Source organism: Mytilus edulis, chromosome 5 (genome assembly GCF_963676685.1).
Source record: "Mytilus edulis chromosome 5, xbMytEdul2.2, whole genome shotgun sequence".
NCBI classification, from domain to species: Eukaryota; Metazoa; Mollusca; class Bivalvia; order Mytilida; family Mytilidae; genus Mytilus; species Mytilus edulis.
Genome location: NC_092348.1, coordinates 88,092,009 through 88,107,115, shown reverse-complemented (window position 1 = coordinate 88,107,115; position 15,107 = coordinate 88,092,009). Strand labels below are relative to the sequence as shown.

The window sequence follows — 15,107 nt, the reverse complement described above, 5'->3', positions numbered from 1 at the left end:
ACTTTATACCATTGAAACTTTTAATGCCTGTCCTAAGTCAGGAATCTGATGTTCAGTTGTTGTTGTTTGTTGATGTACGTGTGGTTCATAAGTTTTCTTGTTTTTTATAGATTAGACTTTTGGTTTTCCTGTTTATTGTGACTTGGATGGAGAGTTGTCTCCTTGGCGCTCATACCATATCTTCTTATATCTATAGATATTATCAAGGAGAACATTAACAGCTTCAATCATCTCATCACACCTCCAGTATATATATCTATCAGATTTAACTTCTCACTATGGGAAATTCATACAAATGTCTTCTTTTAGAGAATCATAAATGAAATGAAACCAAACATGGCATGAATGTTCCTTATTTATGAGGTGCTGACCAAGTTTTGTTACTTTGAAGACGATCCATAATGAAAGATGTCCACCAGCGGGGGACTAAGTTTAACATAGGACCCTATGGTAAATGCATACAAATGACTTCTTCTAGAGAACCACTGAATGAATGAACCTGAACATGGCACGATGTTCCTTATGAGGTGCTGCATGCAGTGTTGCTACATTGCTGCTAATTTACTGTTCAAGATGGCCACAGAATTTTTTTTGGATAAATTACGGGTCCAATATTAAATAAAATTTGGCCTCAATCATCATTTGGCTATCTGTTAGTTTTTCTATCTATTTTTACATGATTTTCAAAACAAAAGTAAAGTCAGGTGTGCTCTTCAGTTCATTTAATCCATGTGACTGACCTTTATTTTTTTTTTTGAATGGTACTGGATACAACTGTACACCTTTTAACAAACACTTTCTTCTTTCAGTCAATTCAATGTACATACTATTTGATGTGACCATTGTAAGTTAGATATATGTTTGATATCACTGTCTTTAAAGGTGTAACACCACTAATTCAGGCTTGGCCAGAAAGCAGTACATATTTAATGCAAAATAGTTCCTAGGCATGGGGGTACTTTCAAAATATGTAGAACATTTAGGTACTTTTGGTATCAAATGAAAGCTGAATAACTTATAAACATTGTAGAACTCTTTTTGACTTATAATTTTGAAAAATAAAACAAATGCCTGAAAGGAGTAGATTTAGTAAGACCCCTTTTTGGCCCAAAAATATATCAGTTTTTCAAAATTGTTATAATGTAAACTTTAAGCTATTTATTGGTAAGTATAATACTTCTGCTACATAAATATGGGCTGTTTTTGACAATAAAATGCACATGTATCAGGCAGGTACTAGCATCATTACGTCATGCTAAATTACTGAAATCTTTACAATTCTATCATTTGAGGTAAATTCTAGACGGTTTTCGTCTTAAATGGAAGTGGCCGCATTAGTGTTCTTTCTTAATATTTAAATGTAAGTTGTATTTTATGATAATACATAACATATATAAAGGTTGAGGATGAACACGGATGCGGCCACTTTCATTTTTTGACAAAAACTATCTGAAAAGTGACATATTATGGCATATTTGATAGATTTGTCATATTTAAGCTTGAATATGAGCGTCTGAAATGACTAAATCAGTTTAAATCTTTTACACAAACTAATTGAATCGACTGAAGTAGCCACTTAGATTTTCAAAAAGTGTACAAAATTTTTCATCAGATGAACATGAAATTTGAGGCCAAAATGGGCCCTTACTGGATCTACTCCTTTATAAAAGAGGGTGCATTTTACCTGTTTATAAGATCTGAAGTAGCTGTTTTGGTACATCCAAAGTTCCAGGAACCCCTATTTTCTTATGTGCTATTAAAACTATGTTGATTATTTCAGTACAAAGTATGCAACAATTGTCACTTTATTTGAACTTAAAACAAAAGAGCTGTGCCTGCTAAAAATTGAGGAATTTAACATAGAAAGCAATGGGCCATGAATCAGTGGTGTAATACCTTAAAATCTACTTATTTTTTTACTTTGTAAGGACTGTAACACTGAAGTAATCGAAGCTTTCTGGCAGGAGTCAACTCTTGGATGTATTGCATTATGATATTATTCATCTACAAATTACAAGAGATAACAATTTGCATTTATTATATTTTTAAATCTCATAACAATAATTTTCAACATACATATAAAGTTATCTATAAATATTGAATTGTGTGTGAATTGAGCCTGTTTTTAACTTAAGACCCTTGAGGATTGTCTTAAAGTAAACACACAAATAAATATTTTGAATTGGCGAAAGATTCTTCATCAGTCATCTTTGTTCATAACCCATTAAAGACCAAAATCATAATTTGGTTGTCCAGTCATATAGGATTTCATAAAAACCAGATGTGCCTGGTCATCAAATAGTGTTGCTTTTACCGCTGGTAAATTCCTCATCCTGGCAACCCACTGAGTTAAATTTGGGAATGTTTCTTCTGGTAGCATTTCAATATTCATCGTCTTTAAAGGACTCATTCTCTCAAACCATGGCCATGCAAAGAAATCCAACATGGCTACTTTGTCTCCTAAAACAAAACAAAAAGAAAAAGTTGATACTTTCTTTATTTCACTTACTTTCATTTATATCTGTTTACCAACTACAGCCAATGCCTATGGACTTCTATAGAACATTGACTTAAAATAGCTCCACATTATTCCATCAACTCTTAAGTAAGCAAACATTTTAATCCTTTCTTAATTTGAATTTTTTAAATAAATGTCATAAAGTAGCTATTTCCAGAGCATTGATACTATTTGTTTAGCTTAAATTTTCTTTTGTATTGAAGAACACAGTCTTGATTACATTAAATAATGTTAGTTGGAACATTATTCTGAACCATTTATTCCCTTGGGAACATATACTGTAATATGCCAGTGAAAATAATAATTTCTGGAACTTATATCATGAAGGAACTTCCATTTCATGACAGCTGTTGTTTTATTATGAACAATTTATTTTTTCTTGTACAAAAAATTAAATTACCTCCGAAATATGCCCCTCTTTTTTCAATAGCTTTTTCAAAAATTTCCAGAACTTTGTTTAATTCTGTTTTTACTTCCTCGTCTTTTCCCTGTGATCTGAGGTATTTGTAGTAATTAGTCACAAGCTGGAAAATATTAAGTTAAAAAAATATTGATTATCAAAACGGATGCAATAATAGTACCTTTATAAAAAAGAAGATGTGGTATGATTGCCAATGAGACAACTGTCCACAAGAGATCAAAATGACACAAACATTAACAACTATAGGTCACCGTACAGCCTTCAACAAAGAGGAAAGCCCATACCGCATAGTCAGATATAAAAGGCCCCTATATGACAATGTAAAACAATTCAAACGAGAAAACTAATGGCCTTATTTATGTAAAAAAATGAACGAAAAACAAATATGTAACACATAAACAAAGGACAACCACTGAATTAATTTCAATTAAAAGACAACTACTGAATTATAGGCTCCTGAAGTCGGTCCGTCATGATGAGCTCTACATGGCACCATGCATACAGTGTTACTTGTCAGTTGGTGTTTTATCTTTATTTAAATTTCAGGGATCTCTGCTGAATTCAATCAGAATTTGTCTATGCTTTACCAAATAAATCTTGAAATTTTTTTAAAGCACCCAGTTGATAAATATGGAAATTAGTAAGAATCTGAGGTTCCAACTCCCTCAGGCAAAGTTGCTCCTTGATGAGTTTGGATATTCTTGTGTTCATATAGCTCCCTAACATATCATGTATTTTTATATCCCTTGCTTTTAAATCATTGGGTACTGTAAGTGTTCTTGGTGAAGATAAATCCAGAAAGATATTCAATTTATAAAGTGTTATTTTTATAGTCATGAAATTTGGACATGAGCCCATCACTGATAACCTCATATTGTGAGTCCAGATTTCTATTTTTAGTTTTCTTGTATTGATTGATTGTTATCTCACTAAAGATTATTGCAAAGTTCACATTACAAAATGAAAGTTGTTCTGAGGATCTGGATGGGGACTTCATTAGGTCATTTTTCTCTAATCTCTTTATTTTTTGCCCAATATTCTCTAATTTTATTTTTTATGGTCTATGTTTTGGTTGTTTTTTTATACTACATAAATGAAGTAAATCAAAAGCAACAGACAAACAAAGAAACACACAGATTTCTGTGTTATCAAATTGTATATATTTGATTCAACAACTTTCATACTTTAAACGTTTTGGTTTCCAAAGTAAAATAAATGTACAAATGTGCATGGGAATTTTAAAATAAAAACATAGGGTCTAAAGTAAACTTTGTCCTGGAGAGCTGTAGCCTCAGAAAACAAGAGGTAACACTATTTTGGTTGGATAATGTACATCCAATCCAATGAAATGAAATTAAGTTTTAAATTTTATAGAAACAAACTACATGTATTCAGTTTTTTAAATAGTTTAGACCCTTGATTTTCCTGTTTGAATGGTTTTACACTAGTTATTTAGGGGCCCTTTATAGCCTGCTGTTCGGTGTGAGCCAAGGCTCTGTTTTGAAAACCGTTCCTTGACGTATAATGCTTAACTTTTTACTAATTGTGACTTGGATGGAGAGTTCATAATAAATTTTCTTATACATGTGTCTATATACTTAATAATAAAGTTTTCTCTTATTTTTGTGTTCTTGTTTTAGTACTGTCTTATTGTTGTATACCCCATATGTTTTTCCATATTCTGAATAAAGGCAAACTATTTGAGACAAAAAAAGATGAATTTGCATAAATTTAATATTTTTACCAAATATAATAAACTAGATATAAGTTATAGAAGTACCTTGCCATTATACTCTAATAACATTTACTCTTTCACAGACATGTGACAGTCGTCAAGCCACAACTGGATATTTGGAAATTTTCAGCTTGAGTTTGGGCCTCATAACTGGATATCATTTTATATATATAGCTTATTATTCTCTTAATTACATGTATATCTAGTTTATTATTCAGTTGAAATTTTCAACTGAATAATAAACTATATATACATGTTATTAAGAGAATAATAAGCTATATATATAGTAAGAGCAATACCTTGCCGTTATACTCTAATAGCATTTACTCTTTCAACAGAATAATAAACTAGATATACATGTAACTAAGAGAATAATAAGCTATATATCTAGTAAGAGCAATACCTTGCCAGTATACTCTAATAACATTTACTCTTTCAACTGAATAATAAACTAGATATACATGTTATTAAGAGAATAATAAGCTATATATATAGTAAGAGCAATACCTTGCCAGTATACTCTAATAGCATTTTGTCTCTTGCTCTCCTGTAAGGATCAGCTGGTGTAAGTTTTTCTTGTGTATAAATGTCATCTAGATATTCATTACACACAACAGACTCATACACAATCTTATCATCCTGCTCCAGCACTGGAACAAGACCAAGAGGGTTCCTTTCAAGGAACCAGTCAGGTTTGTCCTTCAAATCGACATTTATTGTTTCAAATCTGAAATAAAAATAAACAAAATAATGCAATGACAAGTTTTCCTTCAGTTGTCTGTTAGTATCAAACAACACTGTTTAAACCATGGTATGTATTCCCCAAAAATGGCAAGATACACTCGAGTATATTGTGAGTCTAAAGTCCTAATTGCTTTATTGATTGTTGTCATTTTCTGTTTATTGTCCAACTTTGTCGTAATTTATGAAGATTTTCTGCTTCCCAGTCGCCCCCAAGGAATTTGTACATTTAACTAAGGATTTGTAAACTACATATAAGGATATTGATATTACTGGTCATAGTGGGTTTTTAGGTTGCTGTCCAAAGACTTTTACTGTTTGTATACCCTGCTTGTTTTTACAGATGTGTACATGTATATGCTATTTTGTGCTATTCCTTAAGAATAAGAACTCTTGTGTAAAAATTTATCAAAGGCAATAATTTACATACATGTATATAAATTAAAAACATATAATTTTTGTGCTAAATGTGTGTGGATGGTTACCTGCTTTAACTAGTTGTAATACTTATTCCCATAAACTTACTGTATGTTTTTATGAGCCAGCACTAATCGTGTCCTTTGTGCAAAGGGACAGAATCTCATACTGTATAGGCGAAGTTTTCCATTTTCTAAAGGTGGTAATGCTGAACCTATACGAAGGAAAAAACATTTCATTTACATGAATATATATGCAAAATGTGAAATTTGTAAGTATATGTAAATATTAAATAATCAAATGAATAAGAATTAACAAGGTCAGGGGCGGATCCAGACATTTTAAAAAGGGGGGGTTCCTAACCCAGGACAAAGGGGGGGGTTCCAATTACATGTCCCCATTCAAATGCATTGATCGTCCAAAAAAAAGGGGGGTTCCAACCCCCGGAACCCCCCCTCTGGATCCGCGCCTGAAGGTTTACATAGACACATAAAGTAAATATATTTATAACCCACATTCTGCTTAAAGTGATCAGGAGGTGGCGGAGCTTTGTCAAACCATGATTTTATAACTCTGCATCAGACTTGCATTCACATACATGCCTTCATGTCTGCGACTGTATTTTGTAATATCTTAATTATCCCTTTCATAAATAAAGAATATCCATTAAAAGGATAGCTTTGTGCAATAAGACAACAACAAATCAACATTGCTGTGACTTTAGTAAAATACAGCCATAAATTAAATAGAGAATACTAAGAGCCTATAACAAGCATCAGTCTCAGAGGATACCAATGTTATAGACTAATGAGTATAGATGAGGGTAGTAATGCCCTTTAGCATCAGGTGTCAAACAGTCATTTTTGGCTACCGCTAAGCGTCAAATTGGTTAAAATTTTACCATGATTCGTCAGAGGTCTCAAATAATTATCGTTACCGTCATATTTGGAAAAAAACTAAAGTGATTCGTCAAAATCAGTTGATGTTTTTATCATCTAAAAGAAAGTGTACATTTTATCGTCATACACCAAAAATTGCCGTTAACGTCATTTGGCAAGAATTTTTACCGTTATCTGTCATGAAGGTACCCCCATTACGACCTCATTTATGTCACCAACACCAAGTCCTTGATTTAAAAACAATGGCGCCAATAATTGACATGATTCTTTTTAAATATGCTAGGCAGACACATAAACATATATTATAATTTCATGAATATTGACTTTATTGACATTTAGTCCAGTCAAACTATGTTTGAACCTCAAACTAATTGCAACAGAAAATGTTGTAGTTTTAAGCTATAGCATTAAACCCCAAATATACACAGAAAAAAAATCCCATAAAATCTAACTTGAGGAAAACTCAAATTTTGCATTTTTAATTTCGTATGGAAATTAACATTGGAAAGGGAGATAACTTCGCAAAAAAATTTGTATTTTTTTGTCAGTTTGTGGTTGGTTTTCTTAAAATTCATGTAAAATATGATACTTTGATGGGGTTATAAGTTCTTATTTGACTATATTATACAATCTTCTGCTCATGAAATGCACAAAAACAAAGGTGTTATGGGTATTCTTATTTTTTGGCACATTTTTCATTACAGAAATTGAAAATTTATGGCTTTGTGACCATTTTGATAAAATAATGTGAATATTTGGTATTGTTTATATCTGTAAATTATATTTGTTCAGCATCTACCTTGTGTAAAGAAACTTTCAAACACAAAAAGAAGAATATATGCTAAATTGAAAAATTAAAATAGCCTTGGCAGACATCATAATTATTTGAACTAATAAATGGTCAACAAATGATTTTATAAATGAATTCTAGGTTGCAGCTTGATAAAAGATATAAAAACACCTATAGAGTTGTTTGTTATACTTTAAAGACGGCTAAAATATCAAGAAGCAATACATTCTGTTGAATAGAAGCGATAAAGTTATAATTTTGTATCAATTTTATTGATATTTCTGCCTTTTTTTGCAGAGTTATCTACCTTATCAATACAAATCTCCATAGGAATTTTAACATCATGATTTTTTAGTTTTCCTCAAGTAAGATTTTATAGGACTTTTTTTTTCGAGTATATTTGGGATATAACGCTAAAGATTAAAACTAAAAAATCTTCTGTTTCAATTACTTCAAGGTTAGGGTAAAATTTATGATTGATTGTTAGTTGCACGTCCAGTGGCAAATATTTCATGCAAGTCTGGACGACGGATATTTGAACATTGATATTGTAAAGATTGATAATTTGAAGATTGAATCGAATAACCAATAACATTTAAAGTATTTAACAAACCCTTGGTGTAACTTTTAAGCGACATCCTTGGAAAGATCCAAAAACCGAAAACAAGTCAACTCATACCATTGCAAACTCGTACCACATCAACTCGTACCATGTAAACTCGTACCACTACGAATTAATATCAACATATTTCTGATAAAGGAAATACAAGAGCATGAATGTCGTATCAACTAGAAGTTTAAAATAAAAGGCAACACGGTGGTCAGTCAAATGAAAATCGACAATACAGAAACCATGCAATTCGCAAAATACACAGAAATTTAACTCTAAATACAGAAAACATTATTATGTCTCTTCTTCTTCTTCTTTATATACAGAAAAACATCAACTGGTTGATGATTACTTTCCGGCGCATGCCTCGTTTAACAATATTGTTAATGATTAAAAATATATATTTTTGATTTCGTATGCATATAGGGGGAGGGTTGAGATCTCACAAACATGTTTAACTCCGCCGCATTTTTGCGCCTGTCCCAAGTCAGGAGCCTCTTGCCTTTGTTAGTCTTGTATTATTTTAATTTTAGTTTCTTGTGTACAATTTGGAAATAAGTATGGCGTTCATTATCACTGAACTAGTATATATTTGTTTAGGGGCCAGCTGAAGGACGCCTCCGGGTGCGGGAATTTCTCGCTACATTGAAGACTTGTTGGTGACCTTCTGCAGTTGTTTTTTTTCTACTGTCGGGTTGTTGTCTCTTTGACACATTCCCCATTTCCATTCTCAATTTTATGTGCATAATCGATAAAGGTCTTTCGTTTTCGTTTAAGAATAGTCCTGGATTACACAGGCAATCAAACTATTCTGTTATACAATCATGAATTAACATCTGAAATGGGATAGTAAATATCAGTATATTTGAATACAGGTTATCTCATATTGAAAAATTAGGCTGAATAAACTATGTTCTACAAATAGACATTGAAAAATCATTAATGTAAGTTGTAATAGCCAAAGTTCTATATAGTTACACGAGGTCTGTATAAATCGTTAGTAGACAAAATATGTACTTATTGGTCAAGATAAAGGTCTTAAACCCCAAGATAACCGAGATACACGAAATCAGTAAGGCATAAACGTCTACAAATGATTTCGCAGTGAAGAAGACATACCACAAAAACTAATGACAATAACTAGCATTCATTATAATCTACAATTTAAGGATGTTTGCTACTCTGTTAAAGCTTTTAAAAGAGTGTTATAAATTGATTGTACACTAATAAAGGAAATAAAAAGCAAAAAAAGAAGGATTCGTGTGCTTCAATGTATTTGAGATAAAGCCATTGAAAATTTGGCATAAAATAATTCTCTCTAGAGTTTTTGGCACCATTTCAGTTTCAAAAACGATGAAAAAAAAGACAAGGCTTTTATAAAAAATTTTAAGATGACATTTTAAACTATATTTAATCAAATCGAATGGAAAGAAAAGTAAGGTTTAATGGGCATTTTTTATTGCACTATATGGATAAAACCAGACGAGAGCGAACATCCTTGAACAATTATTGCATCTATTTATGAAAATGCGGGTATTCCTTATACAAATTACATATTCATAACTAAATATGTGGAATGCAAAACTGATGTCAACAATTCTCTTACACTGAGAACAGACTAAAATTATGCTCTATTTTCTATTTTAAAACTATCCTATTCCTTTACCGTGTTTTTTTCTCTAGAATCTAGGAAATAGACTCATCAAATGTTTTCCTAATCTTAATTTCCCTCATGGACATTTACTTTTTTTGCTGTCATCTACGTCATTTCGTTGATAGGATACCGGGTAGATGTCTCATCGGCAATCATACCATATCTCTCGTTCTTTTTTTTTTTCTTTTCTTATTTACATAGGAGCATTCTTAAATATGCCCAAGTGTAGCAAGTTGGTGCTCCAGTCAGTGGCTGATCCAGAAATTTTCATAAGTGGGGGCCCGCTCCGGTCATGCTTCTGTGATTTCCTAAATAATCAACCAAATTTTTCCCAGAAAAAAGGGGGGAGGCTGGGCCCCTTGGGCCCACTCTAAATCCGCCTCTGTGCCATTATACACTGACATGTAGCGATACTAAAAATATGAAACATGAACAAAAGGTTATCATAATGTCTGTATGGAGCGTCAGCAGGTCAATGATCCAATTTGTAGATTGACCTGTAGGCAAAATTACGAACAGGTAGTTTAGCAGAACAACAAAAAAAAAAAAAAAAAACATTTTCAGGGATATGAGCATAATGGCCAATAATAATTAAAAAGTAATAAATTACAAACCCTTTGTGTGAGTTTTGAGAGACATCCTTCCTATCTTAAAATTAAAGTCCGAAAAGAAAATACAACAGCTTCACAGTATGCTAAATAACCTGTTATCTCACACCAACTATTAAATATTTCGTTGGACGAGTCTATTAAATAGTAAAGATTTGTGATTATTTGTTCTAAAACACAAATCTGTATAATATATCATTAAATGTGGAACGATAAAGGTTGAAATGTGGAACGATAAGGTTAAAATGTAGAATGATTTATCAGAGAATTTATCAATATGAATACGAATTATTTTCCATTAAATGTTTACGACGAGAATGGCGATATTTGCTATAGTCAGAATAATTTAACAATATCATGAATGATTTAATGGTGTCTTCTGGCTATTCGGTCGTATGACATTTGTGCCGATTATTAAAATTTTCATTCTTTCATTTGCGCCGATTTTATATTTGCTTCTATTTGCATTAACAGTTTACCATAGGGAGTAAATATATACTGGCCCTACACATCAGAAGTTTAATGTTTAAATCCCATAAAATATAACTTGAGGAAAACTCAAATTCTGCATTTTTAATTTTGTATGGAAATTAACATTAGAAAGGGAGATAACTTCACAAAAAAATAAGTTTGCGGTTTAAAATTCATGTAAAATACGATACTTTGATGGGGTTATAAGTTCTTATTTGACTATATTATATAATCTTCTGCTCATGAAATGTACAAAAATGTTAATGGGTATTCTTTTTTTTTTGGCACATTTTTCATTAAAGAAATTGAAAATTTATGGCTTAATGTGACCATTTTGATAAAATAATGTGAATATTTGGTATTGTTTATATCTGTAAATTATATTTGTTCAGCATCTACCTTCTGTAAGGAAACTTTAAAACACAAAAAGAAAAATATAATAGCCTTGCCAGACATCATAATTATTTGAACTAATAAATGGTCAACTAACAATGATTTTATATATTAATTCTAGGTGGCAGCTTGATAAAAGATATAAAAACACCTATAGAGTTGTTTGTTATACTTTAAAGACAGCTAAAATATCAAGAAGCAATACATACTGTTGAATAGAAGTAATAAAGTTATAATTTTGTATCAATTTTATTGATATTTCTGCCTTTTTTGGCAGAGTTATCTCCCTTATCAATGCAAATCTCCGTAGGAATTTTAACATCATGATTTTTTAGTTTTCCTCAAGTAAGATTTTATAGGACTTTTTCCCCGAGTATATTTGGGATATAACGCTAAAGATTAAAACTAAAAAGTCTTCTGTTGCACTTCAAGGTTAGGGTAAAATTTATGATTGATTGTTAGTTGCACGTCCAGTGGCAAATATTTCATGCAAGTATTTGAACATTGATATTGTAAAGATTGATAATTTGAAGATTGAATCGAATAACCAATAACATTTAAATTAACAAACCCTTTGTGTAACTTTTAAGCGACATCCTTGAAAAGATCCAAAAACCGAAAACAAGTCAACTCATACCATTGCAAACTCGTACCACATCAACTCGTACCATGTAAACTCGTACCACTACGAATTCATATCAACATATTTCTGATAAAGGAAATACAAGATCATGAATGTCGTTTCAATTAGAAGTTTAAAATAAAAGGCAACACGGTGGTCAGTCAAATGAAAATCGACAATACAGAAACCATGCAATTCACAAAATACACAGAAATTTAACTCTAAATACAGCGGAAAACATTATTATGTCTCTGCATGTGCATAATCAGTCTTTCGTTTTCGTTTTTAAGAATGGCCTGGATTACGCAGGCAATCAAACTATTCTGTTATACAATCATGAATTAACATTTGAAATGGGACAGTAAATTTCAGTATATTTGAATACAGGACTATTTAAGTTTTATCTCATATTGACAAACTAGGCTGAATAAATTATGTTCTACAAATAGACATTGAAAAATCATTAAAGCTAAAGTTCTATATAGTTACACGAGGTCTGTATAAATCGTTAGTAGACAAAATATGTACTTATTGGTCAAGATAAAGGTCTTAAACCCCAAGATAAACGAGATACACGAAATCGGTAAGGCATATAAACGTAGATGATTTCGCAGTGAAGAGGACATACCACAAACTCTAATGACAATAACTAGCATTCATTATAATCTACAATTTAAGGATGTTTGCTACTCTGTAAAAGCTTTTAAAAGAGTGTTATAAATTGATTGTACACTAATACTTTAGGAAATTGAAAAAGCTAAAAAAGAAGGGTTCGTGTGCTTCAATGTATTTGAGATAAAGCCATTGAAAATTTGGCATAAAATAATTCTCTCTAGAGTTTTTGGCACCATTTCAGTTTCAAAAACGATGAAAAAGAAAAGACAAGGCTTTTATAAAATTTTCTTAGATGACATTATAAACTATATTTAATCAAATAATGGAAAGAAAAGTAAGGTTTAATGGGCATTTTTTATTGCACTATATGGATAAAACCAGACGAGAGCGAACATCCTTCAACAATTATTGCATTTATTTATAAAAATACGGGTATTCCTTACATAAATTACACTATTCATAAGTAAATATGTGGAATACAAAACTGTTGTCAACAATTTTGTAACACTGAGAACAGACTAAAATCATGCTCTATTTTCTATTTTAAAACTACTGTTGTGTCTACATCCTATTCATTAAGTAACCGTGTTTTTTTCTCTAGAATCTAGGAAATAGACTCCTCAAATTATGTTTAATTTCTTCCTTATCTTGATTTCCCTAATGGGCATTTAGATTTTTTGCGGTCATCTACGTCATTTCGTTTATAGGATATCGGGTAGTTGTCTCATCGGCAATCCTACCATATCTCTTTTTTTTCTTCTTTTTTTTTTTTTTTATTTACATAGGAGCATTCTTAAATTATGCCCCAGTGTAGCAAGTTGATGCTCTATTATACACATGTAGCGATACTAAATATATGAAACATGAACAAAAGGTTATCATATGATCATCTGTATGGTGCGTCAATGGTCCAATTTGTAGATTGACCTGATTAAAGGTGCAAAATTGCAAAAGTATAGTTTAGCAGAACAACAAAAAACAATCCATTTCACGGATATTGTGTAGTCAATGGCCAATAATTAATTAAAAGGTAATAAATTACAAACCCTTTGTGTGAGTTTTGAGAGACATCCTTCCTATCTCAAAATTAAAGTCCGAAATGAAAATACAACGAATTCACTATATCTGTATGCTTATTAACCTGTTATCTTACACCTAATATTAAATATTTCGTTGGACGAGTCTATTAAATACTAAAGATTTGTGATCATTTGTTCTAAAACACAAACCCCTGTATACTATCATCAAATGTAGAACGATATATAAGGTTAAAATGTGGAACGATTTAAGGGAGCTACCATTTGATTTTTATGGGGGGGCTAGGATGAAATTTGAAAAAAATAGGCAGTACAGGAGTTTTGAGTAAAAAAAAAGGCAGGATGAGACACTTGCAAAAAAAAAAAGTCAGGACGACAATTTAGGTAAAAAAAAGTCAGGATAAACTAAAAAAAAAAAGGCAGGACCGAACAGAGTGAAAAATAAAAAGGCAGGACAGAAATTACAGCTAAAAAAAAATGCAGGACAAAATTTTTCATCCTAGCCCCCCCATAAAAATCAAATGGTAGCTCCCTAAGGTGAAAATGTAGAATTATTCATGTTATTATAAATATGACTAAGCAAATTATTTTTCATTAATGTTTACGACGAGAATGACGATATTCGTTGAAGTCAGAATAATTTACCGATACATCGTGAATGATTTAATTTGGCATTTTTCCCTTGCTGATTTAGTTCGTGTTTCAATAGTTAACACGAACATTGCAAATTCAAACTTATACAGTCATATTGCACGGATCATTAAGGAATTTAGAGTTCAAGTCATTACGATGTTTTGGCTATTTATTCAGTATAAAGTTCAAGAGAAAAAGGGGGGTGGGTGTTGATACCAAATGGGACAATTCATAACAATTAATTATAAGCCATAAGTCGAAAAAATATTGAAGACAACATGAAAAACGACAATTCGCATAACACACACAGATAACTTGTGTGTCCCCATCGTATACAACGGAGACAATAAGTGTACCTTTGACAGTCGTTTCGTCCGTTCGTGGGTCCGTCCGTCCGTCCGTTTTTCGAATTTTCGTTTTCGCATCGTAACTTATCCAAATCCATAATCCAAATTTAATGAAACTCATATACTATGCTTAGAACCAAAACTAGCAGATAAAGGTGTTCCTCAACTGTTGACCTTCAACTTGACCTTGACAGTTGGGAAGCAACTAGTCCTGTGAATAAAAAAGTAGTTTTAATGATAAACTATAAATGATCTCTTCAAACACTTTCGGACGATGTAAGAATAGATAATTGCAGGGAAACAACAATTCAAATTTTTGCGGATGGTAATGATAATTTGCAGCGTATCAAACAAACTATGTACAATACATAACAAAGAAGCATACCAGTAAGTTAGTCCAGAAATGTCATGAAAGTATGAAGTACCTTTTGTTTTCACAATACGGGTATCGATATAATGTGATTGTCTAAATAAAATCAAAATGATGTCAAATGTCTACGTAGAAGTTGTCATACTTTAGTCTTATATTGTTTTGTTTTTTGGTATATGCTGTGTTACTTTGATCACTTTGCATATCTATTTTGTGTGAAGGTCAT

At 31.5% G+C, this 15,107-nt stretch overlaps 1 protein-coding gene across 4 annotated transcripts; it reads right to left on the bottom strand.

The window, feature by feature from the left end:
- Positions 1 to 2,011: 2,011 nt before the first annotated feature.
- Positions 2,012 to 13,666, bottom strand: LOC139524724 (glutathione S-transferase omega-1-like). 4 transcript variants are annotated; one of them, XM_071319753.1, is made up of 5 exons: positions 13,541 to 13,666; positions 5,941 to 6,046; positions 5,182 to 5,401; positions 2,919 to 3,042; positions 2,012 to 2,460 (listed from the first exon to the last, which is right to left on the bottom strand). In XM_071319753.1, exons 1-5 carry the CDS (start codon positions 13,563 to 13,565, stop codon positions 2,225 to 2,227), a joined length of 711 nt encoding a protein of 236 aa, XP_071175854.1. In that variant the 5' UTR covers positions 13,566 to 13,666; the 3' UTR covers positions 2,012 to 2,224. The 4 variants fall into 4 exon arrangements, with proteins under 4 accessions (XP_071175854.1, XP_071175853.1, XP_071175852.1 ...); XM_071319752.1 differs by lacking the exon at positions 13,541 to 13,666 and adding an exon at positions 11,829 to 11,917; XM_071319751.1 differs by lacking the exon at positions 13,541 to 13,666 and adding an exon at positions 10,400 to 10,520.
- Between the last annotated feature and the right edge of the window lie 1,441 nt (positions 13,667 to 15,107).